The following is a 21,643-nucleotide window of genomic DNA, read 5'->3' as shown; positions in this document are numbered from 1 at the left end:
AAACAGGTCCCTGCCATCCCCCTCTCAAGGTGTGAAGGGAGCCAGTGGCAGACGAGGAGCTCCTTTAGCCAGCATGGCCAGAGCTCTTTGGAAGTTAGCACCTGTGAACAGGCCAAAGTTCCTGGGGCTCCAGAGTGTGGAGATTTCTCTCTCTACCGACTAAAGGGGCCTGATTGGGGGGAGACCCCACATTCCCCTGTTAGGACAGCTTAGGGAGCTTGTTACCGCACAGCCCTTGAACACAGCTTGGAGATACACACAGCCTGAGGCAGAGGAAGCACTAAGTGGCCAGAGGGATGCCAGGAATAAAGAGCCATGTCTAAAAAAAAACAAACAACTTCCTTTATTAAAAGTGACCTCACCCCTTGTCTCATGCTTGGCAGCAACTAACTTACTTTATACACAGTAAAAAGAGGAGAGAGCGGCCGAGGAAGCTACAAAAAGGCCAGAGTCAGACATTTTGTCGGGAACATGGCTAGCAGCAGGGCATGAACAGTCGAGTGGTCGGAGCAGAAAGGCAGCTGGATGTGGAGTGAGCCAGCAGCCTACTGGACTGATTGGGTACCGCACCTTGCACCGATACCTTACCCTGATGCACTGGAGTTTGACAAGTTTCACACAAGGAGGTGAACCAGCCACAGTTCAGAATCAGGAGCCAGAGGTCTCCAGGCCTTAAGGATATTCCAGGAGTTAGGGATTCATAAGATAGGCTTTTATTTTCCCTGGCAGGCAACTGTGTCTTAAGATCCAGAGGCACCAGCAGCTTCATAAGGCTTCCAGGCATGGCTGGATCTGGGTACAAGGCTGTTTGCAAGTCTCCAGGAAAGTCACACTAGGCTCCTCAGCTCCAGGAAGGATCAGGGCTCAGCCCTGAAGGTGACACGGAGAGATGGGCACCCAACAGGAGCCAGAGCTGGGCTCTCATGTCAAGGGACCCAGGCCAGCCAGTTTGCCCACTGAAGCTCCAGCCTGCCAGCTGCTCCATGCAAGACAAGCCGCTCTGCGGAGCTTCCTGGAGAGAATCCTGCATCCTGGCAGAAACTGCCCCCCTTACTCATCCTCACCCCCGCCGTACATGTCCGCCAGCTTCCTGAAGCGGCCGCCCCAGTCGTTCAGGTAGTCGTAGTCCTGGTCCTGGTCCGAGGCGGAGGAGTTGAGGGAGCTGAGCGAGGCCGCCTCGGAGCCGCTGCCCTCATAGTCAAACACCAGCAGGGAGTCGTACGGCGGGGCAGTGGGGTCAGTGTCGGCCGCCTTCAGATTCTGTGGGTGGGGAGAAGTGTTAGGTTAGGAGTCATCCCAGCATGCGCTACTGGGACAACTCTAGTGCAGTGATAGAGCCACCCCATCGGTGCTGGCAGGCAGCACTAACACCAGTGAGTCGTCACCTTGAGGGGAGCCCAGACTTTGGTAGGGCGGGGGAAGTGAGCCGGTACCAGCAAGAACCCGCACCAGCCCATACCCAGCCACAGTGCTTTAGTGTCCCTGCCCCTGCCGCCTCCCGTCGGTAAGGTCTGTACCGGCAGGGCTGCCGAGGAAGGAGACACAAGGGGCAACCATGGCAGTGCTTTAACATTGCCAACGGAGGGAAGGGGCAGCACTTTGCACCTCCCTGTTGACAGGGCTGCTGATGGGGAGGGTGGCGGGCACAGCAATATTAAAGAAGAAGAGTCCCTGCCCCTTTTGCCCCCTCCCTCCCTGGCTGGGGGTGGCGAAGAAAGAAGCTGCCCTGGGGCCAGCTATTTAAAAGGACATGGGGCTCCAAGGGCTGCTGACCCCCAGTCCTGCCCTTCTATCCAAGGCCCCACCCCTTCAGGGGGCCAGAGTGCCCCCCCGCCCCAAGTGTCCTCAGTTACTTTCACCCCTGGGGACAGGACAGGCAGGAGGCTCTCAGATGGGGAGTCAAGAGGGAGGTTTGTATCTGAGACCAGGGCATTGAAGGGTGGTTTTGCTCAGCAGTGAGACTACCCTCAGTGCTTGCATTTGGGCCTGGGGCTCCTGGATCAGTCCTGATGGAGGGTCCATGAGTCACCAGCAGGGAGATCCTGACAGCCCAGAGCAACCCCAGCGCCAGCTGCCTTCCCACCCCAGAGACTAGAATTTGGTCTCCCAGCTGGACCTGGGGAATCCTCTGGCAGGAGCCAGATCCTGCCACCTCTGCCAGGCAGGACAAGTGCAGGTGAAGGTCCTGGGGAACCCTTGTTCCCACTGAGGCCAGTGGGAGCTGGTGGGCTCAGCAACCCCAAGGAACAGCCACTATGACCAGAGGGATCAGGTCTGAGCAAAGGGCCTGGCCCATTTCCACCCTGACAGCATGTGCACTCAGAGACTGGGGCCAGTCAAGCCAAGCGCCCTGCAGAAAGGAAGGGCTCAGACCCTGACTAATGGGTGCCACAGGCCTTCTCCTGGAAGTTAGTCTCCAGTGCAGGCCAAGGGGTCTAGAAAAAAGACCAACAGCTTCCAGGGGAGGGAAGACAGGTCTGTGCTCTGGCCACATTCACAGTGAGTTGCCATGTTCTCTACTGCCCCCAGCCAGTTCCCCTGAAATCTCTACACCACTAGTTCTCAACCCACAGGCCACTTGTGGCCCATCAGCACACAGCTGAGGCCCCATGTGACATCCTCAGGGTACCCCCCCCCCCATGAATGGATGTGGCCCCCACACACTAACACCCAGCCACCCACCCGCTCCACTCCCCATAGCTACACCCCTGGCAACGAGGACAGGCCCATCAGAGCATAGCACAGCCATAAAACCAGCCTCCCCAGCAGCTAGGCAGCTGCACCAGGCCAGGCAAACACCCATTGCTGACCTTGGGTGGGCAGAATCGGCTGTCCAGGGAATCCCCACAGCGGCAGAGCCGCGGGGGGCTAGTGATCAACCCTCAGGGTGGCACGTGCCCAGTGTACACACATCCAGCTAAAGCAAGGACCAGATCTTGGGCTCTGGAAAGGAACTGCTGACACTGATCAGCCAATGCCCATGTCTAGAGCTGGCTCCAGCCCCTCACTAGGTGTCGTGAGTGTGACGAACTGGGAATGTTCTTAATGTTTACTCTGAATACTGTGTTGGTGTCTCAGTGTCCCCTATGCATTCTTAATCTCTAGGTGGTGGAATAAGGGTGTGAGATTGCTGGAGAGCAAAGGGCCAGTGCACCTAAATGCCTGGCACTCTGTCTCCTAGCAACTGATGGCCTGGGCCCCTCCCCTGCAAAGGTGCCAGCTGAAGGTGTTGGAGACAAAGGGATCAGGTGACCTCCTGGCCCGGGAAAGGGGCTGAGCAGAGAGGAGGGACTGGAGGGGTTGGTTAGTCTGGAGCTGCCTGGGGACTAGGAGTGAAGGGCAGACCTAGGGGTCTGGCTCACTGCCCCCCAGAATGGATCCGGCCGAGGGGTCCGGTTCACTGTATTTACAAGCTCTGCTTTAGACTCTGTTCCTGTCATCGAATAAACCTCTGTTACTGGCTGGCTGAGAGTCACATCTGACTGCAAAGTGAGGATGCAGGACCCTGCGGCTTCCCCAGGACCCCGCCTGGGTGGGCTCGCTGTGGGAAGTGCAGAGGGAGCATTCAGCATCCTCTGCCCAAGGAGAGACCCAGGAGGTGAAGATGTGTGAGCTTCTTGCCCTGAAGAAGTCTGCTCCAAGGGAGAGGAGGCTCCTCAAAGTCCTGACTGGCTTTGTGGGGAGCAGTTCCAGAGCATCGCCCGGGGACTCAGTGACAGTGAGCCCAGGCTCACGCGAGTTTAGTGACACTTGCATCCCTAGCCTCACCTCATCAATGAAGTTGCCAATCTCATCGGGGTTGGCAGGTCGAGGCCGATATTGGGGAGCTGGCAGCAGGGTTGGCACCACGTCGTTGCGGACGATGACTTCAGGGCGAGCCTCCAGGCCGCGGTGCAGCTGGCTGAGGTCATAGTCCTTTAGAAGAGAGACGCACAGGGTCAGGGCTGTTTGGCTGATCCAGAACTGGGACGTCCCTTTGTCAGGCCTCATCTGTCCTGGGGATGGGCACCAGAGGGGCTCCAAGGCCATTCATTTTGCATGCCCACATTGCATGCTCCAGAAGTGGGCAAAGTTTGAGTGTATCAAGGTAGGACCCAGTTGAGCCCCCAGGGCAAGCCAATGCGTCAGGTGTGCTGTTACCCATCCCCCACCCCCAGCATGCCATAGGTCACTAGTGCCCACCTGGTCTTCCTCCCCACCGCCCTCCTCGCCGTAGTAGAAGACGTTGTCCCGGGTGTCATCCTCTGGGAGCAGCAAGGGCTCCTTCACCACCTTCCTCCGCCGCACGAAGAGGAGCAGCAGCAGCAGGATGACTGGAAGAGATAAGGCAGGTTGGCATGTGCCATGCAGCGTGCTCTCCTCCCCCCATGATGGGGCCCATGCTGCTCTGGGTGCCACAGGAGAAGGAAGGGCAGGCCTGCAGTGATGCTGAGACATCAGCAGGCTCCCATCTCAGGGCACTTGGCAGGAGAGCAGGCACAACAGTTTTAATGGCAGGGAACCCAGGGCACAGAAGTGAAACAGCAGTACAGCTGGAACAAGATCCCAGGTCTGACTGTTGGTACTCTAGTCACTAGGCCAAGCTGCCTCACCACAGGGAGCAGCAGGTCCCATCCTGCACTGCAAGACACCTGCCGTTGCAGCTCATCTGTGCAGGCCAGGCTAGCTTAGCTCTGGAAGACCCCACCACTAGCACAAAATGCCCAGCGGCCAGGCCTAGAGCAACTCCTCCCGGGCACTCACTCAGCAGCGCCAGAATAGCCCCCAGGATGGCCAGAATGATTGGGACTCCCAGAACAGGCAGCCGTTCCTCTGGGCACTTCTCTGCATGCCCCTCACAGTTGCACACTTCTGCCTTGAGGACAGTCAGCTGGTCTTTGTTCTGATTGTCAAAGAGCCGCAGGTAAACTTGGTAGATGTCTTTCTTCAACGGCTCCATCAGCTTCAAGGTGAGCGTTTCCCCTGTGCAGACAGTGAGATTATGTGGGTGAAACAGCAGCTTGGACACCAAAGGGGTGGGTCACCAGGGATCAGAGGCGAACAGGCCCCCACATCCCCTCTACCTCCCAAGCAAACCAAGACCCTATGGTGGCTACAGTGCCATGAACATGCTCTACCCAAGATCACTTCATCCCAGGAGTTCAGTCACAGCATGTCTGGGACTAGGATACCCATGACACGTGCAGAGAAGTCACAGAAATGTCAGGCTGGAAGGGACTACAAGAGGTCATCTAGCCCAACCCCCTGTGCAGAGGCTGGACCAAGTATTCTCTGTACCAGTGGTTCTCAACCTGCAGCTCACAGGCCGCTTGCAGCCTAATCAGCACAGAGCTGCAGCCCATGTGACATGCTCAGGGCCATACAGGTAGTTTTGGATGTGGCCCACAATGGTAAATAGGTTAAGAACCAAATTCTGCAGACCCCTGACATGTGTTTTTCCAACCTGTTCTTAAAAGCCTCCAACCACAAAGGTTCTGCAGCATCCCTAGGGAATTTGTTCCCCTGTGTAACTACCCTGGCACAGACTGGTTTTCCTGATGTAAGCCCATTGCTTCTTGTCCTGTCCTCAGTGGTTAAGGAGAACAATTTATTACCCTCTTCCATGTATGGAAGAGGCTGTTACAGAAGTAACTGTTCGACTGAAAGAGGACATGCTTTCTCCAGACTAGACAAAACTAACTTTCAAATCTTTCCTGGTAGGTCAAGTGTTTTGGACCTAGTCACATGAGTGACTCCAGGCCAGCACCACCCCACATTACATTCTGTGGGCAAGGGCCATGTCCTGCACTGCCTTGCCTTTGATCCACACCCCCAGTTCGGGCTCATTCCTCCTACTGGAGGGAATGGGGCAGGAGAACGGGGCAATGCATGGTCAGATCTCAGGTGACCAGCAAATCCCTTCAGCACTTACCTTTACTGTCCATTTCTGCAGCCCAACTCATACCAGATCCATGGATGAGCTCTGCTCTGAAGGGGGAGGTGTTCGGGGGCAGATCCTTGTCACTGATGGTCAGGACCTGTGGCACTGGATTCTGGTTGCAGACTGTGATCTCACGAGGGTCTGGCTCAGGCCCATTGTCGTTCACATCCAGAAGAGTCAGAAGCAAGGTGCCCGTGCCAGTGGCAGGAGGGGTGCCTGTTGGGGACAGAGGGGAGGTGAATGGCTGCACGCGATTCACGATCTCATTTGCCTAGCCCAGAAGGGGAGCCCACTGCTCAGCCAGTGGAACACCCCTGCTCTGTGCGTCATCCAGAGGAGAGCTGGCTGCTGCTGCCAGCTAGGGAGGTCCCTGGTGCAGCCCCCAACAGGGACCACCACTGGGTCTCCACTCTAGGCTACAGGGCCTGCTTTGCCCATGACTCAGGGGAGGCTTCCAAGCCCTGAGCCTTCAGTTCCACACCACCACAGGCTGCTGCAGACTGGAGCACTGTCATGGAGGGGCCGACAAGCCAGCCTGGGCTGCTTTTGGAATTACTCCCATCTTCCCAGGAAGAGAACTGGGGTTTTAATTTAGATGTGGTTTCTCGTGACAGCCCAGGAGGGGGTGTGGCCTTAGCACATGTCTCTCATATGGGGAGCCACCAGCAGCACACTGTGCAGGGGAACAAAGATGCTCTTGATCACAGAAACGCAGCAATCAGACAAGCTCTCAGCCTTGCCCCCCCATGTTCCAGTTACCATTGTCCACGGCCAGCACAATGGCTGGGTAGGTGTTGTTCTTCACAAACACAGCCTCCCTGTCCAGCTGGGCCTTCGCTGTTACAATGCCGTTTTCCGGGTGAATCTCCAGCCACCCCGCGGGGTCATTCCCGATGCGGTACCTGAAGAGAAAGAGCGTTAGGGGCAGACACCAGTTTGTAGGGGAGACAGTTCTGGAAGGTGCCAGATTCAGCATCGCTCTGAGGGAGTGCAGCAGAAAGCGGCTCGCTGACACCTGCCCTGCTGCACAGCTAAGTAACAGGCTCCCTGATGGAGGCCTCCTGCCCAAATTCCTGCTTCCCTGGGGGATCCGTACTCCTAAGCAGCAGGTGCTGAACTTCAGAGAGCAGAGCCCAGAGGTTCTGTTCTGCAAGAGTGGCTGTGCCAGCCAGCCTGTTCCGGGGACAGGAGCAGTGACCATGGATCCGACAAAGTGGGTCTTCACCAACAAAAGCTCATGCTCCAATACATCTGTTAGTCTATAAGGTGCCATAGGACTGTCTGCTGCTTTTACAGATCCAGACTAACATGGTTACATGGATATGGTGTGTTTGGCTTCGCTGCCCATGGTTTACAGGTCCAGACCCAAGCTCACATATTGGCACAGGGCTGTCAAGGCCAATCAGTCCCCGTTTGGGATGTTAGGCATGAAGCTGGATTCAGTACATGTGGCATTAACCAGCCCAACCACCACTTACCGGATCGTCTGACTCTGCATTTTGTCTGGGTCCTGAGCAGTGTAGGAGGTGATTTTCTGTCCAATAGGCACATCCTCCGAGACCTGAGCTGTCTGGATAGGTGGGTCAAAGACAGGTGCCTCATTCACATCCTCCACGTTCACTGTGACAGTGGCCGTGGAGGTAGTGAGCTTCACGACAAAAGGCTCCTCATTGGTGGCTGCCACGTAGAGGACAAATTGGCTTCTCACTTCAAAGTCCAAGCCCTGGGAGGGACGAGAAGGAAAGGTGAAGCCTGGCCTGTTGCCTCATGCCCAGGAAACATGCTTTAGCTCGGGAGGTCCCTGGTGCTTTAGACATCACTACGTGGCAATGCCATCCACTCAGCTGTGCTGAAGAATCAGCTGCAGGATGGTCCTGGGTTTTGATGCAGTTGCTTCATTCTGGCAGGACTAGAGTGACCAGATGTCCTGATTTTATAGGGACAGTCCCAATTTTTGGATCCGTTCCTTATATGGGCTCCTATCACCCCCCTCCCGATTTTTCACACTTGCTGTCTGGTCACCCTAGGCAGGACGCTGGAGCCTGACGCTGCTGGTGCTTAGCCCTGCACACACCCAGAGGTGCACATGTCTAGCTGCCCATGAAACCGGAGTCCACACTCACCTTAGCTGTTCGCAGAATGCCTTCATTGGTCTCGCGATCCGTGGTGATGGTGAAGAAGCCTCCTTCGTTGCCTCGCACAATGGTGTACACGGCCTGCCACGCTGCCGTGTTGACCTCATCTGTGTCTGTCACGGTCAGCCTCTGGACCTCACGGCCCGCTTCGTTCTCTGGCACTGCCACAGTGTACTGCAACAGAGGGACATGCAGGCCATGCAGTCACAGCTTAGAGCAGAGATCCAGCATCCTCCTGAGACCTGGGCCTTTTCCACTGGCCAGCAGCACAATGCAGCCAGTGGAGACAGTGATAGCTCCTTGCCCTTCCAGCCCCACCCCATTTGTTTTGTCCTATGCCATGAGCAGGAAAATAAACTGCAGCCCTTGCCTGGAACCACGACTTCCCTGTCCGTGCACCCCTAACACAACTGGAGCCCCTGAAAGGGAGACATCTGGGGCACCCTGGCTCTTTGGTCCCTGACAACTGGGGTAGGCACAGGATACCAGCAGCCGCACAGAGAGCACCTCACATGGCTCCTAGCCAAGAGATGCTTTGGCTGGAGGAATGGCCACTTTTCCTTGCAGTCTTCCCTGTGCTGCCATCCCCAGCAATCCCAGGGAGGTGAACAAGACGGGACACCCCAGCACAGCAGGGGTCAGCAGCTGATACTTGCTAAAGGGTGACAGAGTAGGGTACCGTTCTGGGGTCAAACACTGGAGCGTTGTCGTTGGTGTCCACGATCTCTATCACAGCGGATGCAGTGGTTGTTAAGCCTTCCCCATCCAAGTCTGCAGCCTGCAGCGTCAGTGTGTATTCTCTCACTCTCTGGGGAGAGGCAGACACGTAGAGATAGACATGAGCAGTGCTGCCTCAGATTGCAGTTCCCTGTAACCCTTTCTCACACAGTCCCCAGCAGCCAGGGCATGCCAAGCTGACTACAGAGTCCACCATGCATCAGGACTTCCTGAGCCAGGAATCTGCCCAGATCTCAGAGGCATGCATCAACAGGGAGCCCTTCTCCACTGCAGCCCTACGCAAGGGCCGAGCTTTGTCGACAGCAGTAGCATACCTCTCCAGCCACGGAGAGCCACTGCAAGAGTCTTCTGGTGTCAAGCACAAATTTATAAGCCTGCTTGTTTCCTGCAGCCCATTTCAGACCATCAAGTGGCAGGCTGCTAACAAGGGGCCATCTCCTTCATAGGCTTGTGCCAGCACGGAAGAGGACTCAGTCCTCGCACACTTCACTAACTGAATAGCAGCTGTGATGTTGCCACCCTCCTTCATGCAACTTTGCTATGGCAACAGCTGCTGTGCTTCCAAGCCCATGTCTCTGCTCACCTCCCTGTCTAGACCACTTGCAATCACACTGATGGCTCCAGTGGCTCTGTGGATGGTGAACATCTGGGGATGGGGTTCCTTAGGCTCTTGGTTCAGGATTGAGTATGCAATGACCCCATTGTAGGTCTCTATAGCATCATCTGCATCGGTGGCAGTTACTTGCATCACAGAAGTACCTGAGAAAGAAGGGTAGAGCTGGAGGTGGTAGAGGATCTCTCCCCCCCCATCAGGAGGAGGAACATTTCCCCTGAGGAGTGCTGCAGCTTCATACAAGATGCTTAGAATTTTTAGGAGCTCAGGACAATAGTAGAGACTCTGAATGGAGCCAGCGCTGGGCTTGTCTCCTTCAGTAGGGACGAGCCCTAATTGCTCTGAGAAGGACTCGTTGGCAAGCCACACGAAAGAGTGTGTAAGTGGGCACCACATTCATGGACCAATGGCTTGGTGAGCCTGCCTGACCCGTCAGGGCTACCAGAGATCAGAGGCTTGTAAGAAATGAAGCCCTGGTGATCTGTGTTCAGTACCACATGTGGATCACAGGCGCATGGATGCAGGGACCAGAGACCTCCACTGCAGAATCCCACCTGCTAACAGGGACAACCCAGACCCAGTCCATGCCCTATCCCACTAAGGGCTAACGCAGCAGAGTCTAGAGGTGCAGATTTTTGAAGCCTGGATCAGTATTGGCAGGAGAAGGCTATTTCCACCCATTTCTCCTACCTGGCAGTGCTCCTTCCAGGACTGAGCCTCTGAAGAGCTCCTGGGTGAACTGGGGTTTGTTGTCATTCTGATCTGTTACGGTGATGATGATCTCCATGGGCTCCTCCACAGGTCTGCCATTCTCAGACACAGCGTGAGAGAAGAGCTACAGACAGAAACAAGAGGCCTGTGAGCTCCACCATGCTCCTTCTCACCAGCAGCTGGCTCAGAAATGGGCCCCCTGACCACATGCAGGGCTTGGGTGACTTACGTGGTATTTGTCGATGTCTTCTCTGTCCAAGGGCTGAGTCACCATCATCCAGCCAGTCTTGGCCTCGATGGTGAAGATGCCATTGGGAGGGGTGTCTGCACCCTGCCCTGTGATGCTGTAGATAATCTTGGTCGCTTTATCCCGATTGGATTTGATCTAGGGGGAAGGCAAAGCACATACATGGTGCACGTGTAACCAGAAGGTGGAATTAGACTAGCATACCACACTTCAGAGTCCAGTAATGGACAGGAGTAGGGTGAAGCTGAAAGATAAGCTTGCGTTCAAAACAAAGTGGGAACCTTTAGGAACCCGCTGTGCTTCAGCAAATACAGAAGATCTGCTGCAGCAGCATGCAGGGGAGTGCAAGGATTTTCCTCTGCCGTAATTTTTGACAGTGAGATTCTGTAGTTCGTTACTATTGGAATAGTGGTTACATTAACATGCAACAGCTAGAATATGAAATTATAAATGTTGAAAATAGCGGCCTCCCTCCCTCCCCCAACCCCTTTCAAAAGCACCCAGTGGCAAAAAGAGTCAGCACTGTCAAACACTTGACTGCACATTAAGGTCCAGCAACAAGAGAACTGGCAGCACCTGCCTGCCCAAGACACAGCATTCAGGTGGGCAAATGCCGGTTTGAGATGCCTCCATACCTGAACCAGCTTTTTAGGGAATGGGCCCCTCTCATTTTCAGGAACCCTTATTGGAGGGATCACCCAGTCCCTCTTCTGTCTCTGCAGACCAGGTCTGGCCTGCGGGAACATCAGCACCTCTGCTTGATGGTCTGAAGCAGCTTCCTACAGGGAGAGGGAGATGACATCCATGTGTACAAGAAACAAGCCCAGGGATCCCAGACCAGCCAGTGTTTAACCCTGGGTTAGTGCAGTGCCAGCTGGCAGCTCCTTTACACAGACCGTGCTGGGAGCACAGCAGAGATGGAGTCAGACTTGCTGACAGTTCAGACAGACACTGCAGGAGGCCAGACCACAGCAAATGGGATGAAGACCATACACGTGATCCGAGCCAGACACAGAAATGAAGTGCAATGGAGAAGGTTGCACTCTGGGCCCAGAGTCAACAGGGGCCAACTTGGTGGTCCAGGAGAGCTATGAGTAGCTATTCCCACTGAGCCCCACACTCCTGGACTGCTCTAGCCAGGAAAGCTGTTGCTAGACCAGTGTCGTTCTCCACATAATTCAGTCCCAGTAAAGCAACAGGCAGTTAGTGGGCTGGGTGCACTGGCAATGCTACAGTGTTAATGGTTGTGGGAATGGCCTTCCCAGCCCTGTCTCTTGTAGGCATCATGAGCAGTGAGGGCACCTTGCCATCCCATTAGGAGACCAAGGTTCGCTAGCCAGGCACAAAGGTTGCCATAGAGTCAGCCCTGTGTGCTCCCTACAGGCCTGCCAGCTGGCACGAGCTTTACCTGTGTGGAGTGAGGGCTTTGAGTCTTCACAGTCACTGAAGCAGAGAATTTCTTGCCAGTGGAATCCCAGGCATCCACGGTAAAAGTCTTCCCCTGCCCATGCAGCTGGGTGTGGTGTCTCATCAGGACTGTCCCATCCGCCAGCACATGGAAGTCAGCATCATCTGCATCATACAGCACTAGCTTCCATCTTGTGCAGTCCTCAAACCTCACTGGGGGAGGAAGGGCAGCACTGTTAGCAGGCTCCAGCCATGCACAGGACGGCAGGAGACAGGATATCGGGGAGACCCTGGCGCTATGACTGTGATGCTTTCCAGTTGCAATGGGTTTGCCTTGACCTATTGTTTGCATGTTACCCCCTTTCTAGAGCCATTGACTGAGCACACGTCATTGTTCTCTGGACTGATGAGCCTGGAACCTGCCTTCTGAGCTACCCAGGCACATGTGTGAACAAGTTTCTCAATGCCGGGGCAAGAGTGTGGAGAGAGGGGAGACAGGAATGTGACTGATAAGGTATCTCCAGCTAACCTGCTAGGAAGCATTAAGTGTTTAAGCCAGACATGTGACAGCACCACCATACAGGAAGGGGCAGGGGAGATCTGGATTTATCCTCCAGCGTGATCAGCTAAGTCTGCTCAGACACAACTGGAGCTGCTGACTCAGCTAAGACAGGCTCTACTTAGCACAGTCACTAGCCCAAACAGAGGCTGGGTTTCTGAAACTGGCCACAGTAATGGTTGTGTCCCCACAGTAATATATCAAGGTCAGAATCCCGATGCATCTGTCAGCCTGGAACCCCACCACACAGCATGTGGGTGAGGGCAATGGTGCCACTTCAGATATGTGGCATCGCTTGCTAGTACACCTCCAGAAAAAGGCAGTAGGGTGCTAACCACCAGGCAGCTGCCTATGACTGTGCAGTTCCAGACAAGAACTCTGCCTCCATGCATCTACAGGTTTGCAGACAGCCCTGTCAGCAGGGGGACGGAGCAATTAACAGGAGGGCCAGTTCTCCTCTTGCAGGTAGTTCCTACCACAGAGGAGCCTGTGACGGCCTGACTCAGTTTAGAGGTTTAATTGTATTAGGAGTTGGGAATGCAAGAGGCAGACTTCAGGGCTGAGGGCTCTGGGCAAAACCCACACCAGGTGCATGATGCCTTGGCAAAGGCTCCAAGGAGTCTTTGCACTGCATGCTTCAGTCATAGGGTATCCTGGCCAGACCCAAACACCTTGTACAGAGTGCCCACAGGACACACCCCATTTCTATCCCAACCACCATGCTGCTAGGCCAGGCATATCCAGTTCACCAAAGCTACCCCAGCCCTGTGTGGCCAAGTGCATTGGGCCAGCTGTTAGTGAGAGCACTATAGGTCTTTGTAGACCTCTCTGCCACCAGCGCTTCCACAAGGTCACGCTGCCCAGGTGAGCTCAGCAGTCGCTTGGGCAGGAAGGCTGGTGCTTTAGGCCAGTGGTCCCAAAGCCTTTGCCATGGGATAGTTTACAGATTCTTGGGAACACCCACCCCACCATTCACTCTTGCCTGGGACCCCATTCCATGCCATGCCCATGAAATGCAAGAGAGACTCTGTAAGCCAGGAAAGCCAGCACCCTGCAACAGCCAGCTTGGTAGACTACTGCATGGGGGCCTGTTTGGGACATTCTCCCCTTTTCTTTGCCATTGAGGAGCGAGGTCAGACTAACACAGGCTTAGGCGGTCACCCCTGTTCTCAATGCAAATACCCTAGGAGACAAGGTTCCCATAGCCACCTCACATGCAGAACGCCAGCAGGTCTAGGCTTAGCCGCCAGTTTAGAGGGGCCCTGTGCCCTGCAAGGGCAGCCAGAAAGGTACAGAGCACTCCAGACCCAGGGCTTCACTATCCCATCTCTTGTTTAGGAGGGTTTCTGCTCACACTCCAGTGCCAGGGAAGACAGGAACCCCTCTGGATAATGCAATGGCCAGTCACTTGTCTCCAAAAGTCCACATGTGTAAGAGCCTGATGTGAGGCCAAGCAGATGCAGGGCCTGTTGGGTAATCTGCCCCCAGCAGCAAGTTACATGCATGTTTCCGGTTTGCTTTCAGACACCGTGCCCAAGGTAAGGCGCTGACTCTTGGGTAGTGCTGAGAGGGCTGGTCTCTGCTATGCAGGCAATTAAATGGCCAAGTTACTCAGACCTGTCCCACTTCCTGCTCCTGCCATGCTGATCCAGACACAGAGCCTCCCTCACTGAGGATGGGGAACACAGCGCAGGTCTGCAGTGGCTTTGGAGGCATCAGGCTGGAGACTAAGGGGCAGCTCCTCACAGCTGGAAGGACAGGCCCTCCGCTCTGTTTTGCGCAGGAAGATGCTCATGCTCTGACCCCTGCACCACCCTTGGATCAGGGGCATGGAGTGAAGCCCAAACCAGTCTCCAGTTAACAGCTTTCAGGGCTATCAAGGGAAGGCTGCAGCTGCCCACCAGCAGGCCTGGTCTTTGAGAAAGCCAGGGTCACTGTGCAATCTCTCCCCTTCCCTGGGGCAGGAACAGTCAGGTAGCAGCTTGCTGCTCTGCTCTCACTTGAGATCAGGCTCAGCTAGACTGGTCAACTCTGACCTTCCCCAACTGGAGCATTTCCAAGAAACTGACTCTCCTTAGACTGACTCCTCCCCTGGTCCCTGAGTAGGGACTCAGGATGCTAGCTCAGGATAGGTACCAGCCTCTCTGGGGTGGGGGGAGGGAGGGAGGAGTGTGGTTACAGGAAACCCAGTAACTGCAGCACTTGCCTTGAGGCAGCAAAATCATCCCCATACCCAGATGATTCCACATGATCTTCACTCCCAATGGTGTTTGAGATTCACTTATTTTATTCTACACAAAAACACAGACAATTCTACTGAGGTGGCTGACCACGTCCACACCGAATCCACCTCTAAATTGGAATTCAGTAGCTGCTCCTGTACCAGCCTCAGCCTTTTTGCCAGCACTAAGTGGAGCAGTACTGCGTCTGTAGGTATCTGTCAGCCTCTCCCCGAGTGAGGCAAGCAGGGCGTTCACCTTCCAGACCTTTGGGCCACGGTCTGCCTGTCTCGGGGCGGCTACGGTGCAGAGTGGCAGGCACAATTTCAGGGGGTAGATGAAGATAATCACGCAAATACTGGATACCCTCATTGGTCAGATACCAGTAAAAGTGCCTCCAAGCAAACTGCTCCTTCATGTAGCCACGCGATTTCATGACTGCATGGCTTTCATGACATGGCGGTTGGGCACATTGTCTGCCAGCTCTGGGGGTTTAGCCATGTGAACATCTTCCTTGGCCACCATCACTCCCTCCTTAAAAAGGTTGCTAGTTTGTAGCCTTGCCATGCTCAGAGCCTCTACAGCAGGTGTCCTGGGCTAGCCTAGCAGGAGGGCAGGACCAAGGGACTTTGCAGGAATTTAGGGCTTTGATGATAGCTCAGAGAGACCACGGAATAGCTCAATCCAGTGCCCCTTGGAAAAGGTCTTGGCAAAGTGCTGGCTTTCCAAGGGCGTGGCCAGGAAAGCTTAGCTGACTTGAGTACATCTACACTGCAGTTAGATACCAGCAGACGGCCTGTGCTAGCTGACTTGGTGTGATGGAGTAGGGGCTGTCTGTGTGGGGAATGGGAGAGCAGGGGAGGACTTTAGGGGATGGACTATACCGGAGCCTGGAACCTGAGCTAGGTAAGGAAGGGGAAAGGTCAACACCTTTGCCTGGGAAGGAAGACAAAGGAAGGAGCTGGCAGGAGGGAAGTGGTTTTCAGTTTGGGTTTGAGGCTGTGGGGTATCCTAAGCTGGGATCCAAGCACCCTGAAAGCCCAGAAGGACTCGATTGAGGGGTCCTGACTGTGCCTCCAAGCTCTGCTGTAACCTGCGTTCCTGTTGTCCAAAAAACCTTCTGTTTTACTGGCTGGCCAAGAGTCACTGTGAGTCCCAGGAAGAGGGGTGCAGGGCCAGACTCCCCCACACTCTGACATTTGGCTCATGGGGCTTGGGAACATCTACACTGGAATTGAACACCCCTTCCCCCAAGTCTCCAGGACGATGACTGCACCCTCCATACCTGAGGCCCGGTAGCTTTAGTGCAGAGCTCTGGTCAGCTGCACCAGCCCGACCTTAGGGACACAGATGCGTTTTAGCCAGGAAACAGGACAGTGCAAGACTCTTCTAGTCAGGGTCCCCTGCAGGCAGGCTGGGCCACCCCCAGCAAGACCAGCATGCTCCTCCTGAGACTGTAGGTTTGCTAGAGTCCTCCCACTCTCATGGGCTCTAGCCTCCAGCAGGCTGTGGTGTTGCCTATGCCTGCACCAAGCGGGCCTCGCCAGCACCATGCAAGCCCAGCTGCTGGGCTCCAATAGGGTTCCCTTGTCACTAGCCCTAGTGACCTGTACAGGAGGGATGATTTTAGAGTGCCCAGTGCAGACAGCCAGTCACCCCACACCACCTGTGGTCTTGGACAAGAATTCTTGAGGGCCATGCACAAAAACATCTCCCAGAGACAGCACCAGCCTCAGTCATTACTCGCTCTGGAAGGGAGCTGCACTGTGCACTTATATTCAGAATCACACAAACCCTGCAATAAAATTGCACCCTCTTGCCACACTTAACGTGGCCATGGGGCCCATAACGCTTCAGCACATTTGTTGTTTTCAGCCTGCATGTCCATGAGACTCCCCTGGGCCAGCTCAGCTACCCTGGCACGTTCTAAGCCCCAACTTGCAGCCGCAGCCTGGACAGGACCAGGAAGTCCCAGAGTGATACTTTGAGAAATGGAGGCATGCGTTCCAAAGAGAAAGGACAGACATCACTGCTCTGGGATGGAGAGAACAGGGAGGCTTCCAGCTCCCCACATCCAGCTAGACCCAGCAAAGGTACATGGAGCGAGCTGTGCACTCGGGTCAGCTTGCCTGGCCTTGGCTCGCTGAAAGCACTCACCACTTAGTGGTATTTCGAGTTCTGCAACCATTAGCTAAGGCCATCACCGAAGCTAGAGTTCTGCATGCAGTTACTGGAAATAGCCTCCTCCCCCAGGACACTTCCAAATGGAAAGAGTAAACAAGGGCTTGCAATGCTGCCCTGCATCAGGCAGCGCAGGAGAGATACGCAGCCCCCAGAGCTCTGGGACTGCTGGCCACAGTCCCCACCAGAGGCACTGCAGCAGAAAGCTCCCACCACTACAGAGATAGCAGCAGCTAGGAGAGGCACTGGGATCGTTATTGCTTGTCTTTAACCCTGAGCAGAGCCACTTCACATCCCCAGCCCGGCGCAACTGCCTTCACCTGGCATTCACTGCAGTGATACCCAGCCTTGGCATTGCCTCCTTGGTACCAGCTGGGGGGGGGGGGGGGGCAATCCTTTCAACCAGACAGCAGAGGAAGCCCTGTAACAGGCAAGTTCAATACGATGCCCTTTGCATGATCCCTGTACTATGGGCAAAGACCTCACCCACACCCAGGAGGCTTCTGCATCACTACTACCCTGGTCAGAGGCTTACGTGTAATCAGAGCTGACCAGTGCGTCTCTAAGATGGACGAACAGCAACAGGCCAACAACTCCTCCTCCTCCTGCGCACTGGAGAATTAGCAGTTACACTTCGGAACATTAAGTGCATGTGATTTAAGATGCATTTTGATCCCTGTGTAATGCTAATTGGAGGGGACTCAAATAGCTCCGGATATTAAATCGCTCCTAACGGCACCACAGTGCTATGTTAAAGAGTAATTTGTAGCAGGCTTCACAGCACAAGGGGAATTAGAACAGGCTAGGAGATCAGCACCTCCCCTCCCTCCAGCATGCATGGAATTTTTGCAGCCCCTGTGTTGACATACCAAAGGTCTGTCTCAAGGCCTCTACTTTACAGGGGTCAGGCTGTGCAAGAGGTGAAGGAACAGCAGAAAGCCTGCTTTGGTGAAATCCTCCATAAGCAGAGCAGTAAACACCACAGTGCAGATTCAGCACCCCCAGGGGCACTATCCTTCAGGGATTGCTGTAACAGGGCCCTGATCTGCAGCCACCAGTGCAGAGTTTCTAGTCAAGCTCAAAGCACTAGGAAGGCAACATTGTTCCCTTGGCACGGCAATTTGCATGTTGAGGAGGGTTAATTAGGCTTTGGGCACTAAACAAGTAACTGCTCTGCAGGCTGGATTTGGCTAGTTTCACAGGATGGTGAGTTACTGAACAGCATGGGTCTGGTTTATAATGGGAGGGGTCCCTTGAGCCACTGCACATTTCTGTTCGGTATTTTAGGGGGGATTTCTGTCTGGAGATGTAGAATGAGCTTTGAGAGCCTACAGCTTGGTCTACACTAGAAAATTAGGATAGTTTAACTACACTGCATGAAAAATCCACGCCCCGCCCCCCGAGCAGTATAGTTAAGCAGACCCAAGCCCCTGCGTAGATCAGGCTAGGCAACCTATGGCACGGTGACGAAAGCAGCATGCGAGCCGATTTTCAGTGGCACTCACACTGCCCGGGTCCTGGCCACTGGTCCAGGGGGCTCAGCAGTTTAATTTTTAACTATGCTTCTTAAAACATTTTAAAAACCTTATTTACTTGACATACAATCGTTTAGTTATCTATTATAGACTTACAGAAAGAGACCTTCTAAAAACATTAGAATGTATGACTGGCACGTGGAACCTTAGATCAGAATGAATAAATGAAGACTCGGCACCACTTCTGAAAGGTTGCTGACCCCTGGGCTCGGCTGACAGAAGAATTCCTCAGCCTAGTTACTGCTTGTCAGACAGGTGATTACCCACACAGGGACAGGGGAACCCTGCAGTCTACACCCACGCTCCAGCAGCTCTACTCTAGCCTCTCAAGTGTAGACAAGCCTTTGGCCATATGCAAGTGCAGTCTCGCCTTCCCCTCCCTGTGAGGGAGGCTCTGGCCCATGAGGAAGGGAAGTCTCTCTTCCACAGAGCAGTAGATGACATAAAAATCAACTACGTTCCGGTGGCCTGCCCTGAAATCACTCCAGCAAGCATGGAGTTAAGTGCATTCCAGTCCGTGGAGGGAGGACAGAGGAGACAGACTAGCCTCTGTTCGGAGCACAATGTGCACATTTCACATGCCGGAACCATGCCCAGCACTGGCTCAGCTCAGCACCTGATCCACACTCCCTGGCCTACTCCAGGGTGGGCCAGGAGAGGCAGGGAAGAGAGTCCAAAGCAGCACCATTGCCCCCATTTGGGACCCTGGGGAGCTCACCCTGTAGGTGACGGAAGCATGTCTGTGGGGCCATGAAATACCCACCTCATGGCAAGAATCCTGCCCTGGCACCCACTGCCATGCTTGAGCGAGCCTGGAATGCAAGGGCAGAAACGGGCATGCTGACAGCCATTTCAGGCAGAGTCTAACCCAATGCCACCCTCCAACGCCTGGCACTAGCCATTAGAACATGGGTTCAGGGATGCTGGAGGGGAAGGCAGGGGGAGTTATCTGTTAAGACATGCCACCAACCAGAACAAGCTGCCAGGTCAGGGCAGTAACACAGAAAGCCCCTCCTCTCCCAGTGTGCGCTCAGAGCCTGGTTCACAGGGCTGTTCCCCCTTTCAGGCACCTTCACAGGATGATCTATTCCTGCTCCATTGTCCTAGGCAGGGTGGGGCTCAAGGTGTGGGAGTCTCTTTTGCCTTCCAATCACAGAGTATTGTCCTCCAGCAGTTTGAACGTTAGCATTTCAAAGGCTGCATTCCCCAGGACAAAGGCTCCTGCACTCCAGGGGGAGGAGCAGAGATAAGAGGAGACAGGCCCACTCTTTTTTGGGAATGGAAGCAATTTTTATAACCTCTGCCCTGTAAGTGTTGGAGGCCTGGGGGATTTATGAGCACTGACAGCCAAGTTCACCAGAACTCAGGGCAAAGTTATAAAAAACACAGTGGAAATTTCCCCTACTTTGGGGTGGGACAGACATGACAACCTTTGCAGGCAAAGCCCTAACTACATTAAAGTGAAAGAATGAGGCATCCTTGTGGCACCTTAGAGACTAACATATGTTTGAGCATAAGCCTTCGACAGCTAAAGCCCACTTCATCGGATGCATGGAGTGAAAAATACAGTTGAAGATAGATATCTATATCTATCTTCCTACTGTATTTTTCACTTCATGCATCCGATGAAGTGGGCTTTAGCCGTCGAAGGCTTATGCTCAAACATATGTTAGTCTCTAAGGTGCCACAAGGACTCCTGTTCTTTTGCTGAGACAGACTAACACGGCTGCTACTCTGATACATTAAGGAAGTTTCCACTAATGTGTAATCCCCTAAATGCTCCAGTCTGAATTAAGGTTTTAGCAATTCAACTGTAGCAGAAAAGGCCATTGAGCCCCCCCATTTGGAGTGGAAACAGACTGTCCTCTACAGGGTCTGATCAGATCATTTGCTCAGCACATTTCAGAGGGACAAAGCAGCCAGGGCCTGGCACTCCCCATTCTCACTTTCTGAATGGCCAGCACCCTAGCCCCAGTCTAACCCCACAGGAAGCCTGGAGTTTAGGTAAGGAGGCCACAAGACTCCCCCTTCCTCCCAAACTGCACTGGGTGAGTCAGAATTAACCCTCCATTCCAGGACAAGTTTTGGAGCCAGCGGGATACTAGGAGGGTGGAGAATAAGCTGGAATGTCAGGGCAGGTTTTGAACTAGGAGCAGCCAGGAAGCTGTTTAGCCATTATATCCCCAGGGCAACTCACTCAGTATGCAAGGTTTCCTCACCTAGGCAGCCTGGGCCCCCGCAGTTCTTTCTGGGGAGCCTGGGCAGAGGAGGTCTCAGCCTGACAGCAGAAGGGAATGGAACCCGGCTCTGCCTGGCAGGACTCGAGGCATCACGGCAGAGCATGGGATTATCTCGGTGCAAGAGTGGTTAGTGCCCCATCGGGGCCCGGGAGACAGCGCGGAAGGGAACGCCCCAGCCCAACCACACCCCAGCGCATCAAAGCGAGTCTCGGCCCGGGGCTGACCCCGACCCACACGGCCCTAGGGGAAGGACCAGCACAGCAAGACAACACGCGCCCCACAGGCAGGGGGCAGACCGGACTCATGGGGCAGCCAAGGACACGTCCCACAACTGCTGCAGCATCCAGGTCCACAGGACAGCGACCAGCACCCGCGGGCCTGGCCCGGAGCCTGAGACAGGCAGGCGCCACCCCCATGGCTCTGCCCCGCTACCCCCAGGATCCCGCCCCCCAGTGCCCCAGGTCCCACGAGGGAAGCGGCTTTACCTTGGCCCAGGATCTGGCCCCGGAGCAGCTGCGCACGGGGCACCACGAATGTGAACTGCTCCGAGGTAAAGCGAGGCCGGCACGGCTCCGCCGTCTCGCCCTGCTGCCAGCCCACCTGAGCCAGGGAGAGCGAGGTTAGCCCAGCACGGCACGGCCCATGCAGCCCCTCCGCCACACAGAGCGGCTAGCCTCGGCCCCCCAGCTCCCCTCCAGCCCCGGGGCGCAGCCCCCCTCCCAGCGCGGCCAGCCCCCGCACCCCTCCAGCCCCGGGGCGCAGCCCCCCTCCCAGCGCGGCCAGCCCCCACCCCCCACACGCACCCCTCCAGCCCCGGGGCGGGCAGCGGGCACGGTGCTGGTGCTGGTGCCGGTGCCGGTGCCGGTACCTGCAGCAGGAGCAGGAGGCAGAACCCAGGCAGGCAGCCCCGCGACGGCTCCATCCGTGCAGCGAGGCGAGGGGGACTCAGCGGCTCCGTGTTTGCCCGGCTGCTCCGCCCGGCGCCCTTAAGGCGGCGGCTCCAGGTGAGGCGGGACCAGGTGCCGCCCCGTCGGCTCCGCCCCACGAGGGGCCGAGCGCGCCCCCGGCAGCGCGTGTGCGCGTCGCATGGGGGCGCGGCGCTCGCGGGGGGCGTCGCACTCTGGGGGGCGGGCGGCGG

At 55.3% G+C, this 21,643-nt stretch overlaps 1 protein-coding gene and 1 pseudogene across 1 annotated transcript; both read right to left on the bottom strand.

Annotated features, from left to right (window-relative positions):
- Positions 1 to 862: 862 nt before the first annotated feature.
- Positions 863 to 21,427, bottom strand: LOC116819570 (B-cadherin-like). The gene is made up of 16 exons (XM_032771418.2): positions 21,374 to 21,427; positions 20,991 to 21,105; positions 11,773 to 11,984; positions 11,000 to 11,143; positions 10,347 to 10,502; positions 10,097 to 10,241; positions 9,377 to 9,552; positions 8,735 to 8,863; positions 8,044 to 8,229; positions 7,399 to 7,643; positions 6,680 to 6,822; positions 5,912 to 6,136; positions 4,744 to 4,962; positions 4,183 to 4,313; positions 3,769 to 3,915; positions 863 to 1,260 (listed from the first exon to the last, which is right to left on the bottom strand). The coding sequence occupies exons 1-16, from the start codon at positions 21,425 to 21,427 to the stop codon at positions 1,051 to 1,053; spliced, it is 2,637 nt and encodes an 878-aa protein (XP_032627309.2). The 3' UTR covers positions 863 to 1,050.
- On the bottom strand, positions 14,644 to 15,131 carry LOC116819554 (small ribosomal subunit protein eS10-like; annotated as a pseudogene).
- Positions 21,428 to 21,643: the final 216 nt, after the last annotated feature.

The sequence above is a fragment of the Chelonoidis abingdonii genome, chromosome 19 (assembly GCF_003597395.2).
Source record: "Chelonoidis abingdonii isolate Lonesome George chromosome 19, CheloAbing_2.0, whole genome shotgun sequence".
In the NCBI taxonomy this organism is placed as follows: Eukaryota; Metazoa; Chordata; order Testudines; family Testudinidae; genus Chelonoidis; species Chelonoidis abingdonii.
The sequence above is the reverse complement of the archived record's forward strand: the minus strand, read 5'-3'. Positions and strand labels throughout refer to the sequence as shown.